Genomic DNA, 23,235 nt, shown 5'->3' on the forward strand with positions numbered 1-23,235 from the left:
CCAAGCACTTACAACAAGATCCCATCATCATCTCGGCATCTAGGACCATTGTATCAACATTTGTGCAATCTAAAGCAAATACCTCTCTAGCGCTAGAGAGTGGGGCCCTTGGAGGGGGGTTTGGGACCCCATCTGGTGTTGGTCTTCTCTCTCTCTCTCTCTCTACCACTCACAAAAATCTTCATTCACAATATCATTCTCTTCTCTCTCTAGTCTTTGCACATCTCTCACGGAGTTAAAGGAACTCTCTCATGAAGTAAAAGGAACCTTGAGTATGCACTAAGCACTCATCTTGAGCATTTACCATCAATCACTTCTGCTGCACATTACATATGAGAACTGGACCGACATTTTCCTCTAGACCTAATCTACATGCCTGTCTTGCCTGATGCCCATTGAAAGTGTAATAATATCCATCAAAATGTGTATATTGTACAAACCACTTATGCAAGAGGGTTCCAAAATTGGACAACCTAATCTACTGGACTTGTCTAGCATGTGAGTCCTATGAATAGGCTCACAAAATTGCCGCTACTAAATTCCCCAGCCTCTAAGACACTGCCATGTAGAGGATTGCGTCATGTAGAGGATTGCGTCTGGAAGTGGATGTAGTATGTCCACGTGCCAAAGAGCCATGTGCATGTGATTCCTGGTCCTTCTTGGAAGCTATTATGTAAATGGGAATGCATGCGTGCATTCTTGTGCTCGAGTGTATTATTTTGGGCGAGGGGGGGTTGCCATGATCTTTTATGGACAATAAGGTGTTCTAAGGTTATTCCTGGATGGGAATCGACCATTTCTGCAGCACGGCAGGGTATTTGTAAGATGGGGATGTGTGGTGCTGGACCATTAAAGGAGCGTATTCTTGTGAGGGTGAGGTGGCGGACAAAGTATAGACTTCAACGATGAGAAATTCTTGTAAACTTTAAAATGAATATTCAGAAAGATGTTGTACATGTTGCGTCTTCTTCTGGGTCCAAGGCTTCTTGCTATTCACTTTGAAGTATGTGGGTTCAATGTTTAATCCATGTGACACAATCAAGGGTTGTCTGATTTTATGTGGTGTCTACAAGTGCTTGATGGAGTCTCTAGGCTTGCTTTATGTTTTTCAACCTTTCTTTTTCTGAAACATTCGACCTTTTAGTCAACTTTCAAACTTTTGATGAAAAAAGCAGGTGGGGATTTGTAAAACATGATGCTTTGTCGTTTCAAGTGCAAACTCGAGAGGTTCTTGGTCGTGGTGGATATTTTTGTAAAGTCTTCTCACACCTAAGAAATGCATTGCGTGCATGGTGGGATACTGAAAAACCCAGAGAGCCATATGGCTCTAAATCAATTGGCGGCCTTTTACATAAGATATCTGTGCGTGACTGGACGATGCTTTATGAATTCTTGGAAGTGATGTTTTCTGAAAGGGCAGATTGTTTAGCAACTTTATTATTGAAAGAGGTGAAGGAGCAAGCTGAAAAACGTGTGCAATCAATATGCCCCTTTGGTTGTGATCATCAATCTAGAACAGAGCAGGATAAGATGCCTAGCTATGATAATCTTGTAGGTTTCTCAGAAAAGCTAACATCAAGCAGTCATGCAATTGAAGAAATCCAATACTCTGTTGAGAGCTTTATCGGAAAAAGTCTCTGGGATACTGTTTACTCTTTCTGGAAGTGCTACACGCAGTGGCTTATGCTCATCTTCGAACATTGCCCCGTGCTCAATGTTCAAGTGATGGTTGAAAAAGCTCGGTCAGTTTCATTGCTTTGATTTTACTGCTGTTGCCAATAATAGTTCTCAATCTTTGAAACAGGCTAAGGGAGTTTTTTTTTATAGCAGAGCAACAGGTTGGACCACGACACCGAGCCTTTATGAGAAAGGAGTTATCTGTTTTAGGTAATAAATTTTTGCAACCCATCGTTATGCCATAAGTTCTTGCCGATTGTACTGTTATGCAGCCTCAAAGCACTTGAATTGTATAGATGAGCCTTCGATTTAAATCCCATATTTACCAACTTATACACAGCTTTAGTCAGTATTCTAATCTGATATCAACTGACTCATGCACATTGTTTATTAATATTGGTTGGTGGGTCTTTCAGCTCTTTGAATCAAGGTACAGTTTAGACTTTTGATAGACAGGGTGTAATGAACGACTTTCATTTCTGAAGCATAAGGAGAAAGACTGCTTGACTCTTAGCTATGTCATCAATTTCTAATTATGCTATGCTGGTCTGCTATATCTTTTGAGGTTTGTAGAGGGGTCTTGTCTTAATGACCCTAGTCTCTTCTCAATAGTATCTCCCTAGGTTGATTACAAGTTGATGAAGGCCCCTCTCTTTGCAAGGTCAGAGTGAATTGAGTGTAATGTGTAGCGGAAGTGATTTATGCTGATAATTACGATGAGTGCTCAGTGTGTACTCAAGGTTCCTTTTACTTCATGAGAGAGTTCCTTTTTCTTCATGAGATAGATGTGCAAAAGACTAGAGAGAGAAGAGAGAATGATACTGTGACTGATAGAGAGAGAAGAAAGCTAACACCAGCAGGGGTCCCAAACCTCCCTCCAAGGGCCCCCCTCTCAATCGCTAGAGTTTACTTTGATTGCACAATTGCTAATACAATGGTCCTAAATGTTGATGGAATCTTGCTGTATTTAGGTGCTTGGATTTGCAAGGCTAATGGCTGAAAATAGGAAACGCTACTGGAATTGATGTAAGGTGCAGCGGAAGTGAATGTTGAACTTTGCTCAAGTTGAGTGCTCCGAACTGTGCTCAAGGTTCCTTTTACTTACAGAGGGGAGAGCCTTCCGTTCCTTTAATGAGAGAGTGCAAGTGATCACAAACAAAGTGGATAAACACTGTGAATGAAGGTGCTGAGATTGAGAGAGAAGAATACAACACCAAACAAGTTGTCAAACCCTCCTCCAAGGGCCCCTCTCTTGATGGTGGGAGAGGTCTATGCTATTGATTGCACAAATCTGGTACAAGATGCTCATGCAAGTTTGTGAGGCTATGATGCAATGTGGATCTAAGTTTGGAGACGACCTCGACGACGAGAGCGGCGATGACGTATGGCTGAATTGCTATTTGCTGGTTGTTTCTCTAACTGCTGAAAACATTTCTTGCATGCTGTCCAAAAACACTGAGTTCATGCTGTCCAAAACGCTGATTTGGCTGGCTAAAAAACGCTGATTTTGTTGGCTTTGAAAAACGTTGGATTGTTGGTTGAAAAACGCTAGCTGGCTAAGGCTGAAAACGCTGTCCAATGGGGCTGATTTGCTACGAAGGTGGCTACTGAAAACGTTGGGTCTCACTGATGGAAAACGGCATGCATTTGCAAGGTTTCTTGCTTGATCTTAACATCCCTATCTGAACTTAACATCCCTATCTGAAACAATCGATTTTGGCAAACCACAGAGGGGGTACCAATGCTTTATGAACAACCGTGCCACATCTTGTGCAGCGACTGTGGCCTTACAAGGAATCAACATGCAAAACTTGCTGAAACACCAACAATTGTCAAACATTGAGTGTTCTTTGAATGCAAACTAGGTGGAATGTTAGTCACAAAATCCATGGAAATATCTTGAAAAGGTCCATCGGGAATAGGCAGAGGAAGCAAGAGGCCTTGCTGCTTACCCCGAGGAGCTTTTACCTTTTGACATATAGTGCACTGTGTGACATAACAAAACACATCTTTTCGCATTTTAGGCCAATAAAAGAATCTTTCTATTTTTTCCAAAGTGGTGTTCATTCCTCTGTGTCCACCTGTGAGAGAGTCATGTGCATCATGCAATATGGTTGGCTTGAGAGAGGGCAACACACATAGACGTTGACGAAAATACAACAAACCATCACGAATGAGATAGTTGCTTGGCCCTTGGGAAGCAAGAGCCTGCAACCATTGCTTACCAAACTCGGAATCCGCATATTGGTTCTTCATGCTGTCGACAGACACACCTTGAATAGAAACTGTGGATCTTGATTCAAGAGCCAAAATCTGTCCTTTGCGACTCAATGCATCTGCAACAGGGTTAGCTTTTCCAGCACATAATCAAACCTCGAAATTGCTCAAAAAATTGTGACCACCGTGCACGGCGTTCACTCCAATGTGCAGTAGGCATAGACTGGAGCCACTTGAGGGCTTGGTGATCTATGCGAAGTGTGAACTCTCTACTACAAAGAAAATGCTTCCAATGCTTAAGAGAGTGAATGACAGACAAGTTCTTTATCATAAACTGAATAGTTCTTTTCTGCACTATTGAGCTTCTGGCTAAAAAAAGCTACTGGACGACCATGCTGCTGAAGCATAACACCTACGGCGACATTGCTCGCATCTGTCCATACCTTTAAGGGGTCATCCCAAGAGGCAAGGATAAGACACGGTGCTTCTGTCACCGCAACCTTGAGAGCTGCAAAAGCCTCAATGGTTGCTTTGGGCAAGTCTACGCGCTGACGGCGAGTCTTTACCCCTTTCAAAGCATCAGTCATAGGTGCGGCAATGCGTGCAAAATTCTCTATGTGCGAACTATATGCTTGACATAAACGAAGAAAAGAGCGCACATCATATGTAGTTTTGGACAAATCCCAAGTACGTATCTGTTCCACCTTTGCGGGGTCTAGCTTGACGCCTTCTGCAGAAATGATATAACTCAGATAAGTAACTTCAGTGAGAAAAAACTCAGATTTCTTAGCTGCAATGTACAACTGACACTCATCCAAACGGGTTAGTACACTTTCGACATCCTTTTCATGTTGTTCCCATGATGCAGAAAAAATGAGAATACATCTAGAAAGATGAACACACATACACCAACCATATCGCTGAAACGGCCTACCATGACACAATTAAATGTACCCACGACACTTGTCAATCCAAAAGGCATAACAACATATTCTCATTGTCCTCGCTCTGTGCGAAAAGCGATTTTGAAGATGTCGCCTTTGAATACCTATACCTGATGGTATCCACTCTTGAGATCGACCGTACTGAAAACCTTTGTCTCATTGAGCCTATCAAGGATATACTCAATGCAAGACATCGGAAACTTGTTCTTGACGGTCATCTTGTTCAATGCCCTGTAATCAACACATAAACGAGACGAACCATCTTTCTTGCGGACAAACAAAATAGGAGCAGCAAAAGGACTTACATTCGGACGTATGGATCCTCTAGCCACCAACTCCGTGAGTTGCCGCTCTAACTCTTCCTCCTGAGTCTTGTTCAAATGGTAGGGAGCCTTATTGACAGGCCGTGCCCCCTCCATAAGCTCGATGCGATGGTCCTCCGGCCGCTCGGGTGGGAGACGAGGTGGAAGATCATTTTGCAAAAAGAGATGCTGAAACTTGGTAAACAAAGCTGAATACCTGTCTGGAGCCTGAATGCTCTAGGTAACTGGAACAGCATAGATGAATGCTACTTGTGCTCCTCGTCGTAATTCACGCTTTACCTGCACATGAGAAATGAGAGGCAAAGAATGCAGACCCTCCTCAGCACGAATGATCATGGGAGAGTCACTCTTGGCATTTAATGTGAGAGTGTTGGCCTCCCAATCAATAAGAGGGTTATGCTCACGAAACCATCTAATGCCCAAAAGCATATCACATCTTGACGCTAAGTTCACGGTCCGCTCTCAATGAGTGAAAAAGGCACAAGGGGAGGCTGGACAAGCCATTCTTTCTTGGGTTTCTTGTCACTCTTCAAAAACACGATTGGGAATCGACACGCCCAAGAGGACTTGGGTTACATGCGACCCGCAACAAGCAAAAAAAAAAAAATGGTTCTTGTGGTTCTTTCCTTGAGTGATACAGAACACTGCCAAAGCTCTGATACCAATGTAAGGTGCAGCGGAAGTGAATGTTGAACTTTGCTCAAGATGAGTGCTCCGAATGGGCTGAAATTTGAATGCTAATGGCTGAAATCTGCAAATCTTTTATCTGTTGAATTCTGCTCTATGACGGTGACGACGTCGATGGTACGATGCGAGGACGACGCGCTGAAAACGCAGATGCTGAAATTTGCGTTTTCCGGGTTGAAACTGCAAACTTCGCGGATCTGACCGTGCGGCGAGGATCTGCTGCGGGAAGGTGAGATCTGTGAGGTTCGGGACTTGTTTTGTTGTGTTGAAAACTGAAAACGCTGATGCTTCTAACTGTTCGGTCGTGAAGGATCTGCAAAATGCTAGGATGGTATGCTGATCCAAAAACGCTAGGGCTGAAAATGGTTCCTGCTGCAAAAATGCTGTGAATTTGTTGGTGCAAACCACTAACGCTAGGGCTGATCTGTCCTCTGCTGTCGCCAGGCGGATGCAGATGCAAAAACACTGGCTGATCTGGGTTCTTGATGGAAAATGCTAGCCTTGCTGCAGATGTTGCAAAACGCTAGGCATCTAATGCTGATGGGGGGTCTTGCTAAGAAGTTGCACTATTCAACAAACTGTTCCTGCTGCCTCTTCTGCCAAAAAGTGCTAGCGCTAGGTTTTTATATATACAAACTTAGTAAATTTGCCCTACCTAGTTCCCAACAAAAGTCACTTTAAAATAATAAGTGAAAAATGTCAAAAATAGGCAAAATAGGTCTATGCACTGTAAAAATGATCCTGATGGGTTTTGATGGAAATCTAATGATCATGTTATATGCAACCAGAGGATATGCATCTACTCTAAGTGTCTAGATATGCACGGTCTGCGAATAGACTCACAAAAATGCCAGATCACTTCCTATTCTAAACTGACTTGATTGAACTGAACCCTAGTCATGCTGTAGCTTGTCCACGGACACATGGGGTTGGATGTGTCACGTGACACCAAGGTTGTTATTTCCCACCTCACGTCGATTGGCCGGCCGCTAAGTGCACGGTCCGCTCTCAATGAGTGAAAAGAGGCACAAGGGGAGGCTGGACAAGCCCTTCTTTCTTGGGTTTCCTGTCACTCTTCAAAAACACGATTAGGAATCGACACGCCCAAGAGGACTTGGGTTACGTGCGACCGCAACAAGCAAAAAAAATTCTGTGGTTCTTGTGGTTCTTTCCTTGAGTGATACAGGACACAGCCAAAGCTCTGATACCAATGTAAGGTGCAGCGGAAGTGAATGTTGAACTTTGCTCAAGATGAGTGCTGCGAACTGTGCTCAAGGTTCCTCTCCCTTCCGTAAGGGAGAGGAACCTTGAGCACAGTTCGCAGCACTCATCTTGAGCAAAGTTCAACATTCACTTCCGCTGCACCTTACAATTGATGGGATTTGTGATTGACGATGAGGCCATGGGCTGATCTGCTAATGCCCATGTCGAGGATGTTGATGGCGATGGCGAAAATGAGCTGAAATCTGAAAATGCTCTATGGATCTGGGGCTGATTTTACTAACATTAGGGCTGATCTGGTATTGCATGCTGAAAATGCTGGTGGGCTGAGTGACCCATCACATTTGATGCATTGGGTTCTTGAGAGCTAGCCCCAGTAGGTATGTTCCCTCATCTTGTACCCCATCATAGTAACAAGGAACGGCGTTTCTTGCCTAAAGAAACTAACCTGCCGTTTCTCATCGTCTCAGACCAAGAGAAATGGCATTTCTGACCAGTTTATTTAAGGTAAAAAAATGTGCTTGTCCCTTTTATCAAGACTCTTGTGGCTTTTGAAGACACTTATAGCGGCTTGTGGACATTTTGGGAGCCTCTGTGAGTTTTATAATGGTTTGTACACTATGTTAATTTTTTACATAATAGAAAACACCGTTTCTTGATAATTTTTGCGTCAATCGAAACTCCGAAAGTGTGGGTCGTTTTCCATTTTTACCGTTCTCTCTTTTGGGTGGTGACTATGTATTGTGGATTGTCTACAAGTAGATGGGAGTTGCCTACTTTTCATTCCAAAATACACATTAAGAGAATGAGGTTGAAGCAAAGATGGCCGATGATCCAGTGGGTTTCCACATTATGGAACGAGCAGGATGTGATGCTTTATTTGGCATGTTATATTTCTTCAAGTATTATGGCACTCTTAATGCTTGAGAGCGATAGGTCACTTTGAAGCACAGAAAAAAGGAGATATTGCTGAACATGAGTTTGACTACTGAGACGGAGGAGTTGAGTACGGTCCAAAGTGAATAAACGAACTGAGCAAAAGTTCACTTTGAATCATATGAACAAGGAGATAGTATAAAATGAGTAAAAGAATTGAGCTCATGAACCATGAATTTTGTATGTGTGAATATGAACTACCTTCTTTTTCTTTGAGTAGATAGCTTAATCTATTGTATGGTTCCAATGCATGCCTAGTATCATCTTTACCACCAAATTTATCTTCCGTAATTTTTAGAGCTGCCTTTTTTCTTGAAATGTTGAACACTCCATCTTCATATTCCTTTAAAGTGAATAGGAAGAAACTGGGCATGTCATTGATGAACAGACTTAAGAAGAAGATCAGAATTGCGTGAACCATTATATGTACTAAACTTTATCTTATTCTTGAGTTAGGAGGGACTTGAAGTTGAAGAAGAAGAGCTAATTGAGGAAGAGAGTGAATAGTATTGACACCTTCGCTTATGGTGAGATTTTCTCAATGAGGAAGTAGCTTCTTATCACTATGATAAACTTGAGAAGGCACTTGATGTTTTTGAAGAGGAGGATAGACCTCGACGTCGACGAGTTCTCTTCCTTTGCTTTGAAGTAGAACGTCTTGTCTCCTCTTGAAGATGTTTGAAGAGCTTGTGATATAGCACTTTGTTCCTTCATTTGCAAATAGAATTATGCTCAAGCAATTGTGCACACAAGGAAGTATATAAGCCCCATTAGTGTAGGGTTGAGGATCAAACCAAAGTTTTGATACCACGATAAGTGCCCTGAACAATGTATGCTCACCACTTAGAAAACTCAATCAATGTGCTCAAGAAAAATCAAAGAGACTAGAAAGAGACACAATGAGGATTGAAGATCGGAAACCCCCAGAAGAGATTTAAGTTTGCTCAACCCAAGTATCTTAGGATTGAGCTAAGTTTGAATCATTGTAAGAACAAAAAGAGAAAGTAAGAAAGCATTGTGACAAGTGTCCAACTACATGTCAAAACGATGGACATGTCTCAAATTCTGGAAGCTTTGCATTAAGTGTCCCGCCACTTATCCTTCTAGAATCTTCTAGAACCTTCCATCTTTGAAAAATTGCTAACAAAAAGAAACATCAATATGGATGGATATCGAAGGAAAGTGCTTTTTGTGTATAACACAATTCAAGCTTTAGAAAAGGAATACAAAATTCTTATAAAGAGATAAAAGCATTTCATGCAATTAGCTCACATATGCATATTGAGCAATCCTTATGATTATGCAATCTTATTGGAAGTAATTGTCTTTTCAAGCAAATTTAGCCCACACTCCAATGCATTATTCCTTTATTTGTGCAAGTTTAATCTCGATATGCAAGAGTTTTCAAATCAGAGGTGCCTTTTACGATTATTTAGGTGGAAGTGTGCACCAGTTTTTCTTAATCCACTGTGTGGATCCACCATCACTTGTGATACTATTCTAGATATCTTTAGTTTTAGAAAAGGAAACAAGGTTTAGGTGAATGATATGCTTTGCTAGTAAAATGATACAAGTTCTTTTTCTATTGAGTTGTGACAACAAGTTATCATCTCAGGCACCATCCATAGTAGCAAATTCTCTGTCCCACATGACATTATCAAAGCAGATTTGGTCACACCGCTCATGTTTATTTTTGACAGTACTTTTTTATCTAGAGATTGAGGGAGCTACAATAGAACAAACTTTCATGCATATCTCTGCAGACATCTAAGCAGCTGGTAGCTGTGTGACATGAAGCGTTTCATGGTTTTGTCCGTTTTGAGGTTTTAAAACGTTTCGTTTTGGGGCAAGAGAGAAGCAAAAACCGATTTTATATAATATATATACATATGTAATAATATGTGTGTGAGTGTATAACAATGTATGTGTATGTACAGAGTTAAAATACCCATATCTATATTCATAAGCACACACGTTCATATGTGTGCACATGCATGTGTAAGTAAGTTTAGATACACACATACATTAAATTCCTTCTACACATGCATACACTCAAATATTCAAACATATATACAATTCGAGGAGACAAAGGAAGGTGAAGATATGGGATTGAGTGCCAGTGTTGAGAAAAGGATAGCAAATATCAATTTTCTTGCAAGAGAAAAAACCCAAATCTATTCTTTCGTTTGAGCACATGAAAACTTTAAAAGTTTTACTTGTTTTGAGGAGTTTTGCGTTTTGACTGTTTCATCTAAAATTTTTAGAATTTTGGGGTTTCAAAGCTGCAAAACGCATGACTTGAAACAAGTTTCGCGTTTCGACCGACTCCTTGCAAGTTTTTGCGTTATTTTGTCACATTAATTGGCGGAGATGACACAGAGATTCAATGCACATGGACATTGAGTGGCTCCTTGTCTCCCACCGCTTCAAAATGGCCGAGCCCATTTATATACCTCTCACATAGTGAGAGGACCCAGGTGCTCAAACAAGATCTCTATAGTTATACATACGAGAGAGATGGTTTACACTGAGGGAACATTTTCTACCAAAGATGTTGTATTACATGTTAGAGTTCAGTTTTCTGTCCTGTGGTAGCTCCGGTATCTCCCACGAGCAGATTAGGGAGTGAGGGCTGTTTTGTGGTTGTGCCCGGCTGTACTTGAGGCAGACGTACCTGTACACGGCGGTGCACTTCACTGTCTTGAGTCTTCTGTAGTTCTGCTACTAAATATGTGTCCCAGGTCACTTTCAATGAGTTTACATATTTATTAGCACATATTAGCCATTTATGGGATCGTGGGGTTTTTTGGCTGAGGTAGGGCAAAATGGTAGTTTCCCTATATAGGCACCCCCCCCCCCCCCCAAACAACCCCTTGTACTTTTGGCATGTTGTTCAGTACAGAGGTCTAGCGTTTGGGCATTCACTCTCTCTCTAGCGTTTTCAGCTTTGCTAGCATTTTGTGTTCGTGCACTTTCTCTCTAGTGTTTTTGGCATCCTCATCGATCTCTCTTGCTGCTGTTTTGGCAGCGATACCTCTCCCTTGCTAGCGCTCCCCTACTACAGCGTGTGCACACCCTCTTCGGTGTGCCACATCCCGTGGTGTGTGCTCATGCCTGTTCGGTAGGCGGTATGTGCTAGGACCTTGATGATAAGGAGATCTATTGTCGCAGGCTTGGGCACCCCAAGTCGAGATCCCGACACGACACACGAGAGAATCACTTAAAATACTTCACAACTTTAAAATCACAGTTCAATTTGGTCAACACAGCCCGGTGTAGTTCCGTGCCTAGAGGTATTGGCCCCAAAACCTGGCGCCCCTTTCGGTGTTTCTTTATTATATTAAATCTTGAGCAAAGTACAACCCCCGAAGGGGTCCTCTGCTCTCAGACTTTGTGTCCAGATGCTCTGAAGAGTGAGGCTCCCAAGGGTCCTTTTATTCTTACAAGGGATGCCAAAAGCAGAGCCCCAAAAGCTTAAAAACTCAAAAGCAAACAATCCCAAAAGCAACTGGCAAAAAGCTGCCCCAAAAAGCCAGCAGCGCAAATCGCAGAATTTCCATACTGTTGCCACGTCAGCATGTCAGTGCGTCATGCGGAATTTCCACCACGTGGCATGCTATCCACACAGCCTGCCAACGCAATTTACGGAACTGCCATGTCATCAGCTTGTCAGCCACATCATCAGCTCTGCCACACGTGCGCATGTGTGTGTGCGCGCGCGCATGCGAGTAGCATGGCCATGTCATCATTTTGTGACATCTATTGGCTGCCGAAACGGAGAGGTAGTTTGCTTGTGGTTGCAGACAAGTTCATCACCCGATTCACCCTTTTCCCTTGCACCTTTGACATGGTATCAGAGCCACGACGTGCTCTCGAATCGGATTGGTGATTCGTGCGAGTTTGTGGTGCTGATTTTTCGCGACGAAAAGATACGGTTTATTGTTTTTTTTTGCGTTTTTCACTCTTTTGGGGCTGATTTCGGCTGTATTGGGCAGATTTTTAGATTTTATTTTCTATCTCGACCTAGCCACATGCTTAGATTCTCCAACACCATGTAGAGGAGTGATGATTCTGAAACCAATTCAACCCATGGTGATGAAGTAAACCATGAGGATGGGATCGGCGGCGGTGAGACCACCGTCAATGAAGAATGGGGAGATTGGTCCTAGCTCTACTCCGGCGTAGGTGATCAATCAATCAAGATACCTACACTCCCTACCTTTCCCTCCGATTGGCAATTGAATGGAGACAACTATGCCATTTGAAAAGCCACCATGATGGCGGTCTTTGACTCTTACGAGCTTGGAGGTTTTGTCTCGAGCAGCTTTCAAAAGCCAAAGGACCCAAAGGGAGCAAAGTTATGGGAGCGTGTCAATGCTCGGATCTGGTCCTTTATTATCCTCAACACTACACCATCGGTGATTTAGCCATATACGGTTGATGAAAGATGAGTTGATTTGGGATCGGCTTTCTTCCCTTTATGATCGAGTTTCTCCAATGAAGCGTATAGCTCTCGAGGTGCAGTTGAGGACCTTGGATGCGAAGCACTGTGCAGGATCACATCAACAAGATGCAGGAGCTTCAAGAGGAGATACTTCATATGGGAAAGCTTATCGGTTTAGAGGACATGGCCATTCAGCTTTTAGCCCAATTGTCTCCTCGATACACCAACTTCTACTCTTCCTTGATTATCAGTGGCCGGTTGAATACTATCACTTCGGACGGGATAGTTCCAATGGTTTTGGACCAAGAGGAGCGGTTCAAAATGGGGAAGAAGTTAAGCTCTGAAGCCTTGACTGGTTCTTCCAACAAACATCAAGAAGCAGAAGGGCAAGAAGAAAAGCAACAACACCAAAGACAAGAAGAGTGATGCCGAGCGTGACTCCTTGAAGGCGGAACGGCATTGCAACAATTGTGACGAGAAGGGACATTATTGGAGGAATTGTCCAAAGCGAGTTGGAGAGGCTTCGACTTCCTCGGCGGCAGTGGTTCAGTCACCAGCCTTTGTTCATTGGGAGATTCTCCCCTCGACGGACTCTCCAAGGACATCGGAGGCTATGATGACTCTTGCGGGTCAAGACGGTCGTGATTGGATTCTTGACAATGGTGCCTCACGGCACATGACACCTTCGAAGGATCTTTTGTCCAACATGCGACGACACTGTGGTACTATTTTCATTGGTGACAAATCTGAAATTCCTATTCACGGCAAGGGTTCCATGGAGCTCATTCCCGATGGTAGAGGGGGTATGCATACCTCCAAGGTACTTTATGCTCCAAAGTTGGGATTTCATCTTATGTTTGTGCACGAGGTGTGCAAGCTTGGCATGGAGGTGATCTTTACAAAGGACTCGGTATCTGTTCGGGATCGGCAAACGGACAAAGAGGTAAGAGGGGGCTCAATAGAGAACTGACTCTATCGGCTCCATGCTCTTTCTTCATCGACTCCGATACCCCCAGGTGATCTTTGGCATTACAGGTTTGGCCATTTGAACAATTATGCTCTTCGACTTGCTTTTCGTGACAAATGCTTACAGGCTTACCAGATGTTGGGAGTAAAGCATTGAAAATGCATTACTTGCATTTGTAGGAAACAACATCGAGAATTTATCCCGAGGCTTGCTACATGCCGAGCCATTGCTGAATTGGAGTTGGTTCACACCGACCTTTGTGGACCTATGCAGACCCCTTCCCTCGGCGAGGCTTTCTATTTCATGTTACTGGTGGATAATTTCAACCGCTTTACTTAGGTATATTTTCTGCAACACAAGCACGAGGCATTTGGCCTCTTCAAGAATTGGCGTACTTTTGTGGACAAGGAAAGCAATCAAGTGTTGAAGACTATTCGAACGGACAAAGGTGGGGAGTCTATCTCCGATGCTTTTATTCAGTTTTGTTCGGACCATGGTATCAAGCGAGAGCTTGCGAATACCAATTCACCTTCAGAGAATGTAGTCGTGGAGCGGAAGAATAGGACAATGGTAGAAATGGCACGGACCATGCTTGAGCATCGAGATTTACCTAAGTCCTTATGGGCTGAGGTAGTTGCGACGGCTATCTACACCATAAACCGATCTCCAACCTCTTCACTTCCTAAGAAGACACCATTTGAAGCCTATTTTGGTAAGAAGCGCGACGTCTCCCATTTTCAGATTTTTGGGAGCGATGCCTATGTCCATGTACCGAAGGAGCAAACGGGGAAGTTTGACCGCAACACCCGGAGAATGTTTTTTGTCAACTACACCTCTCTTTCTGTGGGATATCGACTTTATGATCCAGAGAAGAAGGACGTTGTAGTCAGCCGTGATGTTGTCTTCAATGAGATCTTACCTTCAGAGTCCTTCCACTCCCAAGCCTTCCACGATGACGCCCGACTTGCCGATACTTGGAGACCCGGATTTTGATTTGTCCATTGATGAGTCCTCTTCTCCTATCCTTGTCCCTTAGTCACGGAGGAGCCGATGATGTAGATGAAGTGGTTCTCATCATAGTGCCAAGCTAGAGCTAGATATACGAGTAGCTCCCACAAAGGGAGCAAGCCCGACAAGTTGCTAAGTGGCTATTGGATTTTCCACCAGATTGGTGTGGAGCCGGTACCACACGACGCTCTCAGCTCTCAGTGACTTCGACTTACTGAGGTGGATGAGCCTTTACTTGAGGTGAATTATGCATTGACGTCTACAGTGATCAGGGATGGAGTTCCTCTTACAGCTGAGGAGGCACTTCCACAACCAAAATGGAAGTTGGCTATGCACAAAGAACTTGATTCCATCAAGAAGAACAACACATGGGTGTTGGTTGCGCAGCCCACCAAGCGGAAAGTGATTGGGGTCAAATGGGTTTATAAGACCAAGTACAAAGCTGATGGTTCTTTGGACAAGCACAAGGCGTAGACTATGAGGAGACCTTTGTAGCAATCGCTCGGATGGCGACCATACAATTTTTTTTTGCCCTTGCTGCCTTTTTCGGGTGGTCAGTTTTTCAAATGGCTGTGGTTTCGACATTCCTCAATGGTGATCTAGAGGAGGAGGTTTATGTGGAACAACCTCCAAGGTTCGAGGATCCAAACTTTGCAGACATGGTTTGTGCTCTATGCCCTCGAGCAATCCCCTCGAGCGTGGTACTAGAAGATTCGTGGTACTAAGACACTCCTTTCGATGATCTTCAGCTGACCTAGACTTGTACATTTAGCATGAGGGAGGATTAGTGACGCTTATTATTCTCTACGTCGACGTTGTGATTATAGGTAGGCATGTTGAGCACATCCACAGTATTATGGCAACCTTGGCAGAGGAGTTTGAGATGAGAGATTTTGGCCTGCTTCATCATTTTCTTGGATTAGAGGTTTGGCAAACAGAGGGGGTATCTTCCTCTCTCAGGAGTGGTATATCCAGGAATTGTTGGAAGCATTTGGCATGACCGAGTGCAAATTTATCTCTACTCCCATAGATCCCAATCAAAAGTTGTCACAATTTGATCTCCCTATTGTAGCAGATGCTACACAGTATCGGAAATTGGTTGGTTCTCTCATTTGTGTTCTCGATACCCGATTTGATTTGAGTTTCTCAGTGGGTCTTCTCAATTCCTCATGCAGAAACCTGCCAAGTTACATCTAGAGCAGGCTCTTGGACCCTGCGATATTTGAAGGCGACCAAGTCATTAGGCATTCACTATGCGGCTGGAGGTAACGCCGAGATCATTCTATAAGGATGGGTGATTCAAATTGGGGAGGTGATCCAGACGGATGACGGTCTACTACAGGTTATACCTTTTCTTTTGGTTCAGGAGTAGTTTCATGGAACAACAAGAAACAGCCAACAGTTGCCTTGTCTTCCACATAGGCAGAGTACCGTGTTGTTTGCAGTGCTACATGTGAGTCAGATGCTACTTTTGGAGATGGGCTTTCCGTAACAGACGACCATTATGTACTCAGACAACAAGAGTTGTATAGCCATTGCAAGGAACCGAATGTTCCATGCCCGGACCAAGCATATAGAGATACAATACAATTTTGTTCGTGATAAGACCAAGGATGGCTCTATCCGACTAGAGTACATCGTGACTTTGGATAACCCTATTGACATCTTCACCAAACCTCTTCCACAAGAGACATTATCCTCTCATACCAGCTCCCTAGGACTTGTTTCCTGTCCAGGAGCTGAGACTCGAGAGGGGGTGTTAGAATTCAGTTTCCTGTCCGGTGGTAGCTCCAATATCGGGCCCAGGAACAGATTAGGGAGTGTGGGCTGTTTTGTGGCTGTCCCTGGCGACACTTGAGGTAGACGTACCTGTACACAAGTGGTGCACTTCATTGTCTTCCTCACTCGCTAGGCCAGCATGAGGCGGGACCCTTGTTCTAGGGTTTCCTGGGGTCAGAGTCTCGAGTCTTCTACAAACTTTGCTACTAAATATGTGTTCCAAGTCACTTTCAACGAGTTTACATATTTATTAGCACATTTTAGCCATTTATGGGATTGTGGGGTTTTCTTGCTGAGGTAGGGCAAAATGGTAGTTTCCCCATATAGGCAGCCCCTCCCCCCCCCCCTCCCTCCCTTTTGTACTTTTGGCATGTTGTTCAGTACAGAGATCCAGCGTTTTCAGCTTTGCTAGCGTTTTGTGTTCGTGCACTTTCTCTCTCTAGCATTTTTGGCATCATCATCGATCTCTCTCTTGTTGACGTTTTCTGGCATCGATACCTCTCCCCCTTGCTAGTGCTCCCCTTCTATAGCGTGTGCCCATTCGGTGGGAGGTACGTGCTAGGACCTTGACGGCAAGGAGATTTATTGTGATAGATACGAGATCTATTGGCTGCCGAGTACGGAGAGGTGGTTTGCTTGCGGTTGCAAACAAGTTCATCACCCGATTCACCCTTTTGGGTTTCACCTTTGACATTACAAAGGTCATTTCATTACTATTCTAGAGGACGACTTCATCCTTGACTAGGATATATGGACAAATATACGATACATAGTGCTAGAGTGGTGATTGAACATGTGAGATTCATCTCATAGACTAGAGGTTGAGGTTGATTGGTTAGTCTAGATTGACAGAGACTGGAGGATTTCGTAGTGGATGTTACATGTAGAGGTGGGGTGGAGAGGGAGGAGCACTATGTATGCAAACGCCCAACGTATGAGAGGATACGGAGACAATGTACAACCCTTTTCACAGGATAGTTCATTTTTACGAGTAACTAGAGTTGAAAGACCAGAGACAACTGGGTCGCTTCTTACTAGAGATTTAGAGACATAGGGACACTCTCTAGTCACTTGCGCACCCCATTGGAGGGCAACAGTCATAGCTTATAGACTTCTTTCAAAGAGCTTCTCCAATACCACCCAACGACATTTTGAGAGAGGTCATACTTCAACAGGCAAAGATTGTTCGTGCCGTCGACGCCCCAGAGCACGAGGATACCAAGCCTAGAGAGTGTACATCATAGGGCCATCCGAGAGATACGACTACATGAGCGAACCAGACAAAGGGAAGACCCTGTTGCTATGCTGCAGGGACTCTAAACTCCCTACCCACTGATGCATGTCGTACTACACTCCTAGTTTGGTACTGGATGGAGCTAGCTTGTCTTTTGCATATCATTGTTGTATTTTTCTTCACATATAGTTTCACATCCATTTGAGATAGAGTTCCATCGCTCATCCCTCATATACATGTATACACACCCCACTCCAATCTATTTTATTTTGTGGCATGCTATTTTCAGCACTTCTGTTCTTTTTTCTGGATAGCCTAGCCAGAGGACACACACATGTACACCATTCTGGCCTCTTAGTCCGCAGAATTCGGCCTCTAGAAGATGTTAAGAAAGCTTTCTTTCTTTCTCTCTCTCTGTGACATCCCTCTTTTGTGTCTCCACTCCACTTCACTATACACTATAACAAGAATGAACTAACATGAAACAACAAGAGATCATTTGCATCTGTGGCTGTTTTCAATGTTTGTTTACTTTAGATGCAGGGTTTTTCTCTGGGTATCATATAAAGTTCCTTTTCAGTCTACCCGTATGCTGTAGAAGGTGGCTCCATAGATTGTGAGATATTTGCTACAGTAAGGCTCTTTGGAAGGAGACTCAAAGTTATGGATTCTTATGATAAGAGGAAGATTTGTTTTATAAATTCTTAGCTGCACAGTGTTAATATTTGTACCGGCATAATAGCAACAAGTTGTTATCAAAGCATCTCATTTGATAATGGTTTTGTTCTGTGAAGGAGTCAAATACTTCTGAGGTATGGGCTGCGGAGAGTTCTTCAATCAGGGTACACTTTGCTGACTTGTAGTGATGCCAATGGTTTGACATCAGAGTCTGAAGTTGACCTTCTGCAATCTATTCAACATTTATTACAGGTATACGTGTTGAACGCAAATGCATTTGTGTAGTATTTATTTATTTTGTAGACTTTCCATGGTAGATCCATATTATCAATGAGGTAAAAGCATATGGACTTTAAGACATATTTATATTATAATCTATGCGGGATGAAAAGCATATGATTATTTATTTGAAGTTAGGACAGGATTGGTGTTTTTCATTTCTTGGTAGATATGTATACGGTAAAAGGAAGGGCATGAACATTGGGTTAGTGTTAGGCTTAACAAGGTGTGAAGTCCACAACATGTATGTTGTCTTTTGACAACTTTGGTTGCTGCAAGAAATCGACTTATCAGCTTATGTGAGAGTTTTTTGGTGTCTGTAGCACAAAAGCTAAACTTTATATAAGGACCTCTGACCCAATCTTTGGTCTGGCTTGACTTTCTTTTGCTGGTAAGTACAAGACATTCTGGCTCTGGTTGATCAAGGGACAAGGGCTCATGTGCTGAATGTTCCAAGAAAAGTCGTTATTATAGACGACGTAGTCAGTACAGGTCAAAATGCTAAAGTAGGTCAGATGCAGGGTGCCTAGGGTCAGAGTTTGGCTATTTGTGGGACTGGCTACCTTATGTATATCGCCCCGAGTGGGTAGACTTAGTGTTTTTTATTCTTGCTGTTGGTCTACTGTGGGGGATTTTCCAGTTGTGGGAGGCCCTCACTTTTATTGTAGGCTGCCGTATTGGATGCTTGGGACCCAAATTTCCAGCAGCCCCCTTAGTGAAATCATGTTTATGAGCATTTGTGAGCAATTTACACCACGGCACACACTCTCTGACTCTCTTGGCACCTCTTTTAACCCGCTGTTTTGCCTGCATCTGACATTGGTATCAGTACCTAGGGGCTACACAAATGGTGAGACCTGTGTGTTAAAGGTGAAAAAGTGTGCAATTTCTGGATCAGATGGTGGTAAAGAAGTCCGAGACACCTGGATTTTTCTTACATACTTCTTCAGGACCATGTTTCAGCAAAGAGGGAATCTGTGTGTTTGGGAGGAGGCACTTGGGGCAGTTCTAAAATTTTTAGAGATTGCCAGTACTTTTCAAGTTTTTGATGCTTTAGAAGTGAGATATGGCTGCGTTTCTTGACGGAGAGCATCATACAGTGTTCACACCTTGTTTCAATTGCCTCCCAAGCCTACAAAACTTGCTTATCTTCCCATTTATAATAGGCTGATTATGACGACATTCATCACAAACCTTCATAAGAAGTATGCGGGATGCTTCTTCATATTGGTAAAGATGATTAGATCATCAAAGAATGTTCTGACAAAATCTTGCTTTTGGAAAAAAATTTATTCATTGTTCTGGTGAATGTAGACAGAGAAGCAGCGACGGGACGAAAAGTTATGAGTGGCTTGGATTGCTGTCTTTGGAATGTGTTCAAGATGAGAGGGTCTCACATCGCCATATTTCTTCTACCATGAGATGAGTGGAAGCTGCATCTTGTGATTTGCCCTCTAGGAGAAAAAAAGAAGAAAATTGAGATTTTCATGAATGAGAGAGTATGGACCTCGGTAATTTGACTTAGAACATATAACTTGATTGGTTGTGCTCTTTCGATAGCAAACTCGTGCACCCACCTAACCTTGCAGTCACAAAGGTGAGAGATGAAATGAAGAGCTTTGTCAAAGTAGTAGTTTACATTGGCATCAATCAAATTGTCATCGAGGAGGATGGCTTCGCGATAACAATCATCGAAATTTTCATAGCTCTTGCTAATTCTTATGCGCATTTGCACATGAATAGATGATTATGCACATGCAATAACGTTAGTAAATACATGATCATTTATTGTTTTGGGGGGTCTGGACCTCACTCTATGGAAAACTCTCTTGCCATGTAGATGGCCACATTGTCAGAGATGTTTGTGCTGAAGGGGAGATTCGGTAGGCACCGGGCCTCTGGTTGTGAATAGAGTTAAGCTAGATTATTAAGAGTAGAGAGACAATCTTTTAGGATGATTAAATGTTAATTACTAGATATAGCAAGATCAAGAGAAGATTAGAGAGATAGAGAGGATTTGAGAGCCAATAGACGTAGATTAATTGAGTTACAAGAATTCACAAACCCAATTCACAAACCCAATCAGAGCACAACAACCATATGCGCAAAATCCTGTTGGCATACACCTTGATGGTTGCACCGGATCTAGAAACCAAGCCCAACCCTATGCATGTAGCTTTGATCCGCCTTGAAAACCTCCAATTGCAAACCCAAAAGCTCCCACTTTAATCGTGGTTGGTAGAAGCTTGTAGATGATCACACAAGACCTTGAATGCCGATTGCTAAATGAGAGAGAGAGAGAGATAGAAATCTCCGTTTGCTTTTCTCTTCCTCCTTCCTCGCACAGCTACGAAATTTGACAAAGCAAAACTATTTCACGTTATCCCAAACACTCCTTTAATAATGCGCCGTTTGGGCACTCCTGAACCTGCACATCCTCTGGCATGTCGAAGAAATAAAAGTACATCGGTTCATCTAGCGGGCCCGCTGTTTCCGCATATTTGAGGCTCGCCCTGTGCCACCGGCAAAGACTGTTCGTGACTTTTGGCTAGAGCTGATCCATAGTCTCAGAGGACAGCTTGAGGGACTACAGGGCAGCTCCGACCGCATGCGGGAGCGCCGAGAGGCTTTCCTTCGACTCTGGCGCCCTGGGCCTTTTTACACCATGGTCCAGGGGGTGCTCAGATGGCACTACTGTCCACCTGTGTGGCTTTTCCCTCCTCCCATCTCTTGATTTAGCCCCATTGTATATATGCTGTTTTTTCATTGGGAGAGTCTCCCCATCATGCTTGTTGTAGCCCTCTCCTGCAAAGGTGGATGTAGCCCTATGAGCAGTTTTCATTAACTAATAGAAGGATCTTTTTCTCGGAAAAAAAAAAAGAAGTGAGCATAATACCTTTAACACTTGAAGAGCGATGCACGCTTCTATTACACTGAACCCATATGTACAATTGATGTGCTAGCTCTACCCTTACCTCTCCTTTGAACACGTTGAGTTGGGGCATACATAGGCTGTAACCCAAAGGCCTCAAGGTAAAGCTGCAATACAATTGGTGACTCTGAGAGTTCATACTCTTCCATCCACTTTGCATCCATAGGTGGATAATTCTTGAACTTCACCAAATAGCGTCTTGCAACTTGTTTCTTAACTTTTCTTTCCTTATGTGCCAAAATCTGCTCAGGTACCAAGTTCTCATCAAGTTCCTCAACTTCTGGTTGATCCTCCTGTGGCATATCTTCTGGCACATCACCCACAAAGGGTCTTAGAAGACTCACGTGAAACGCATTATGAATCTTCCAGGTGTCAGGCAATTTCAGCCTATAAGCAACATCGCTGATCTTATCAAGCACTTGAAAAGGTCCATAGTAACGCATGCTGAGTTCAGGAAACAGGAGTTCCTTGCCCCTCATTTTCTTTAACCTTGCCTTTTCAAACCGTAAGAGTACCCAATCATCAGATGAAAACAACAATTCACGACGGTGATGATCAATAGCCCTTTTAAGACTTCTCCAAGGTAACTTTGGTTTTCTTATACATTTCATCCATGTTCTCAACATATCGATCTGCCTCAAAGATCTTGTCCTTTGTATGCAAAATGGGAGGAACCTTTTTGCCACCTTTAACAATCTCAAAAGGTGCCTTGCCGATTTTGATGCGAACATTTGCTCACATTTGCTCGCTGCTGCCCTCGCCCTCTCCCCTTGTGCACGTACTGCCCCCCCCCCCCCCCCCCCCCAACCCAGGTGGTCTCGCGCTGACCTATCCTGCCTTGCCCGCTGCCCGCAGTCATCCCCAGCGCACAAGCAGCCGCAGTCCGCCCGCCCCGCCTCGCAATCCCGCTCTCTCCGCATCGCCACTCTCCCCTCCACCCTTGTTTTCTGCTCGGCTGAAGTCGTCATCTCCTTCAACGTACTCGGTCGCTCGCAGAAGGCCACCACTCGTCAATGACTCTTCGCCCTTTCTTCACGGTAGCAAACACTGATGGAGGCTCATGCTCCACCTCAGAGGGACTCTTAGGAAGCCCGCTCGCCTGACCGTGCAGAGCCCACCATCCACTTGCTCTCTCGCCGATAGAGCAAGCGAGCCTCGCAGCAGAGGTGGAACGCCTTTAGGCGACTTCCGTCATCTGCAAGATTCTCAACACCAGACCTAGCAGAAGAGAGGTGCGTGATCTTCTCCAGGCTTGCCTTCTCGCAGAGGTGGGCAAGATCTTGGATGTTCAGTTCCTTCGACGCGGCTACTATCAGATAGAGTTCGATACCTCTGAGATGGCGTCCAAGGTCATCGCGATGAGCCCCTTGGCCATCCAAGCAATTCGAGCCCACTCTTGACAGTGGAGGCATGGTTTCGATCTAGCTACTGATGTTCTGGTAGAGGAGGCAGACATACCCATCTCCGTCTGCTTTCTCGGGTTGAGAAGGGAGTACCTGCCACTTTTGTCCAGGATAGGCTCAGAGATTGGAACTGTCTTAGAGACACCTCGCACGACAGTTTCTATAGCTGCCAAGGCGCCCGGCATCCCCACAGTACGTGTTTTGGTTCAGGACACCCACACTCTTCCGAAGGTCATCCTACTACCTCGGGTGAGTGGTGGTTGGTTCCGTGAGAGTGTGGAGTATTCGGGCCTCCGAATCAGTGCTTCATTTGCAGACAGATGGGCCATTTGGCAAAGGCTTGTCCTCGCAGAAGACCCCGACCCACAGCGCATGCGTAGCCTTCCAAGGCTGAGCAGGCCCAACAGCCAGACACTCAGGACACACATGCTGGTACCTCGAGTGAGACCAGCGATCAGATAGCTGACGGTTGGCAGCAGGTGCTTGGCCACCACCGACAGGGGCGG

At 44.0% G+C, this 23,235-nt stretch overlaps 1 protein-coding gene across 1 annotated transcript in view; it reads left to right on the plus strand.

Moving 5' to 3' along the window:
- LOC147420503 (uncharacterized) overlaps positions 1–23,235 on the plus strand; it is a 54,961-nt gene that overhangs the window by 26,429 nt on the left and 5,297 nt on the right. Inside the window, exons 2-4 of the mRNA XM_086504339.1 lie at positions 1,176–1,742; positions 1,831–1,887; positions 18,232–18,367. Of these exons, the coding sequence (XP_086360465.1) occupies positions 1,176–1,742; positions 1,831–1,887; positions 18,232–18,367 (760 nt within the window). The remainder of the gene's footprint in view (positions 1–1,175; positions 1,743–1,830; positions 1,888–18,231; positions 18,368–23,235) is intronic.

This window comes from Adiantum capillus-veneris, chromosome 28 (assembly GCF_014529385.1).
Source record: "Adiantum capillus-veneris isolate H3 chromosome 28, ASM1452938v2, whole genome shotgun sequence".
NCBI lineage: Eukaryota > Viridiplantae > Streptophyta > Polypodiopsida > Polypodiales > Pteridaceae > Adiantum > Adiantum capillus-veneris.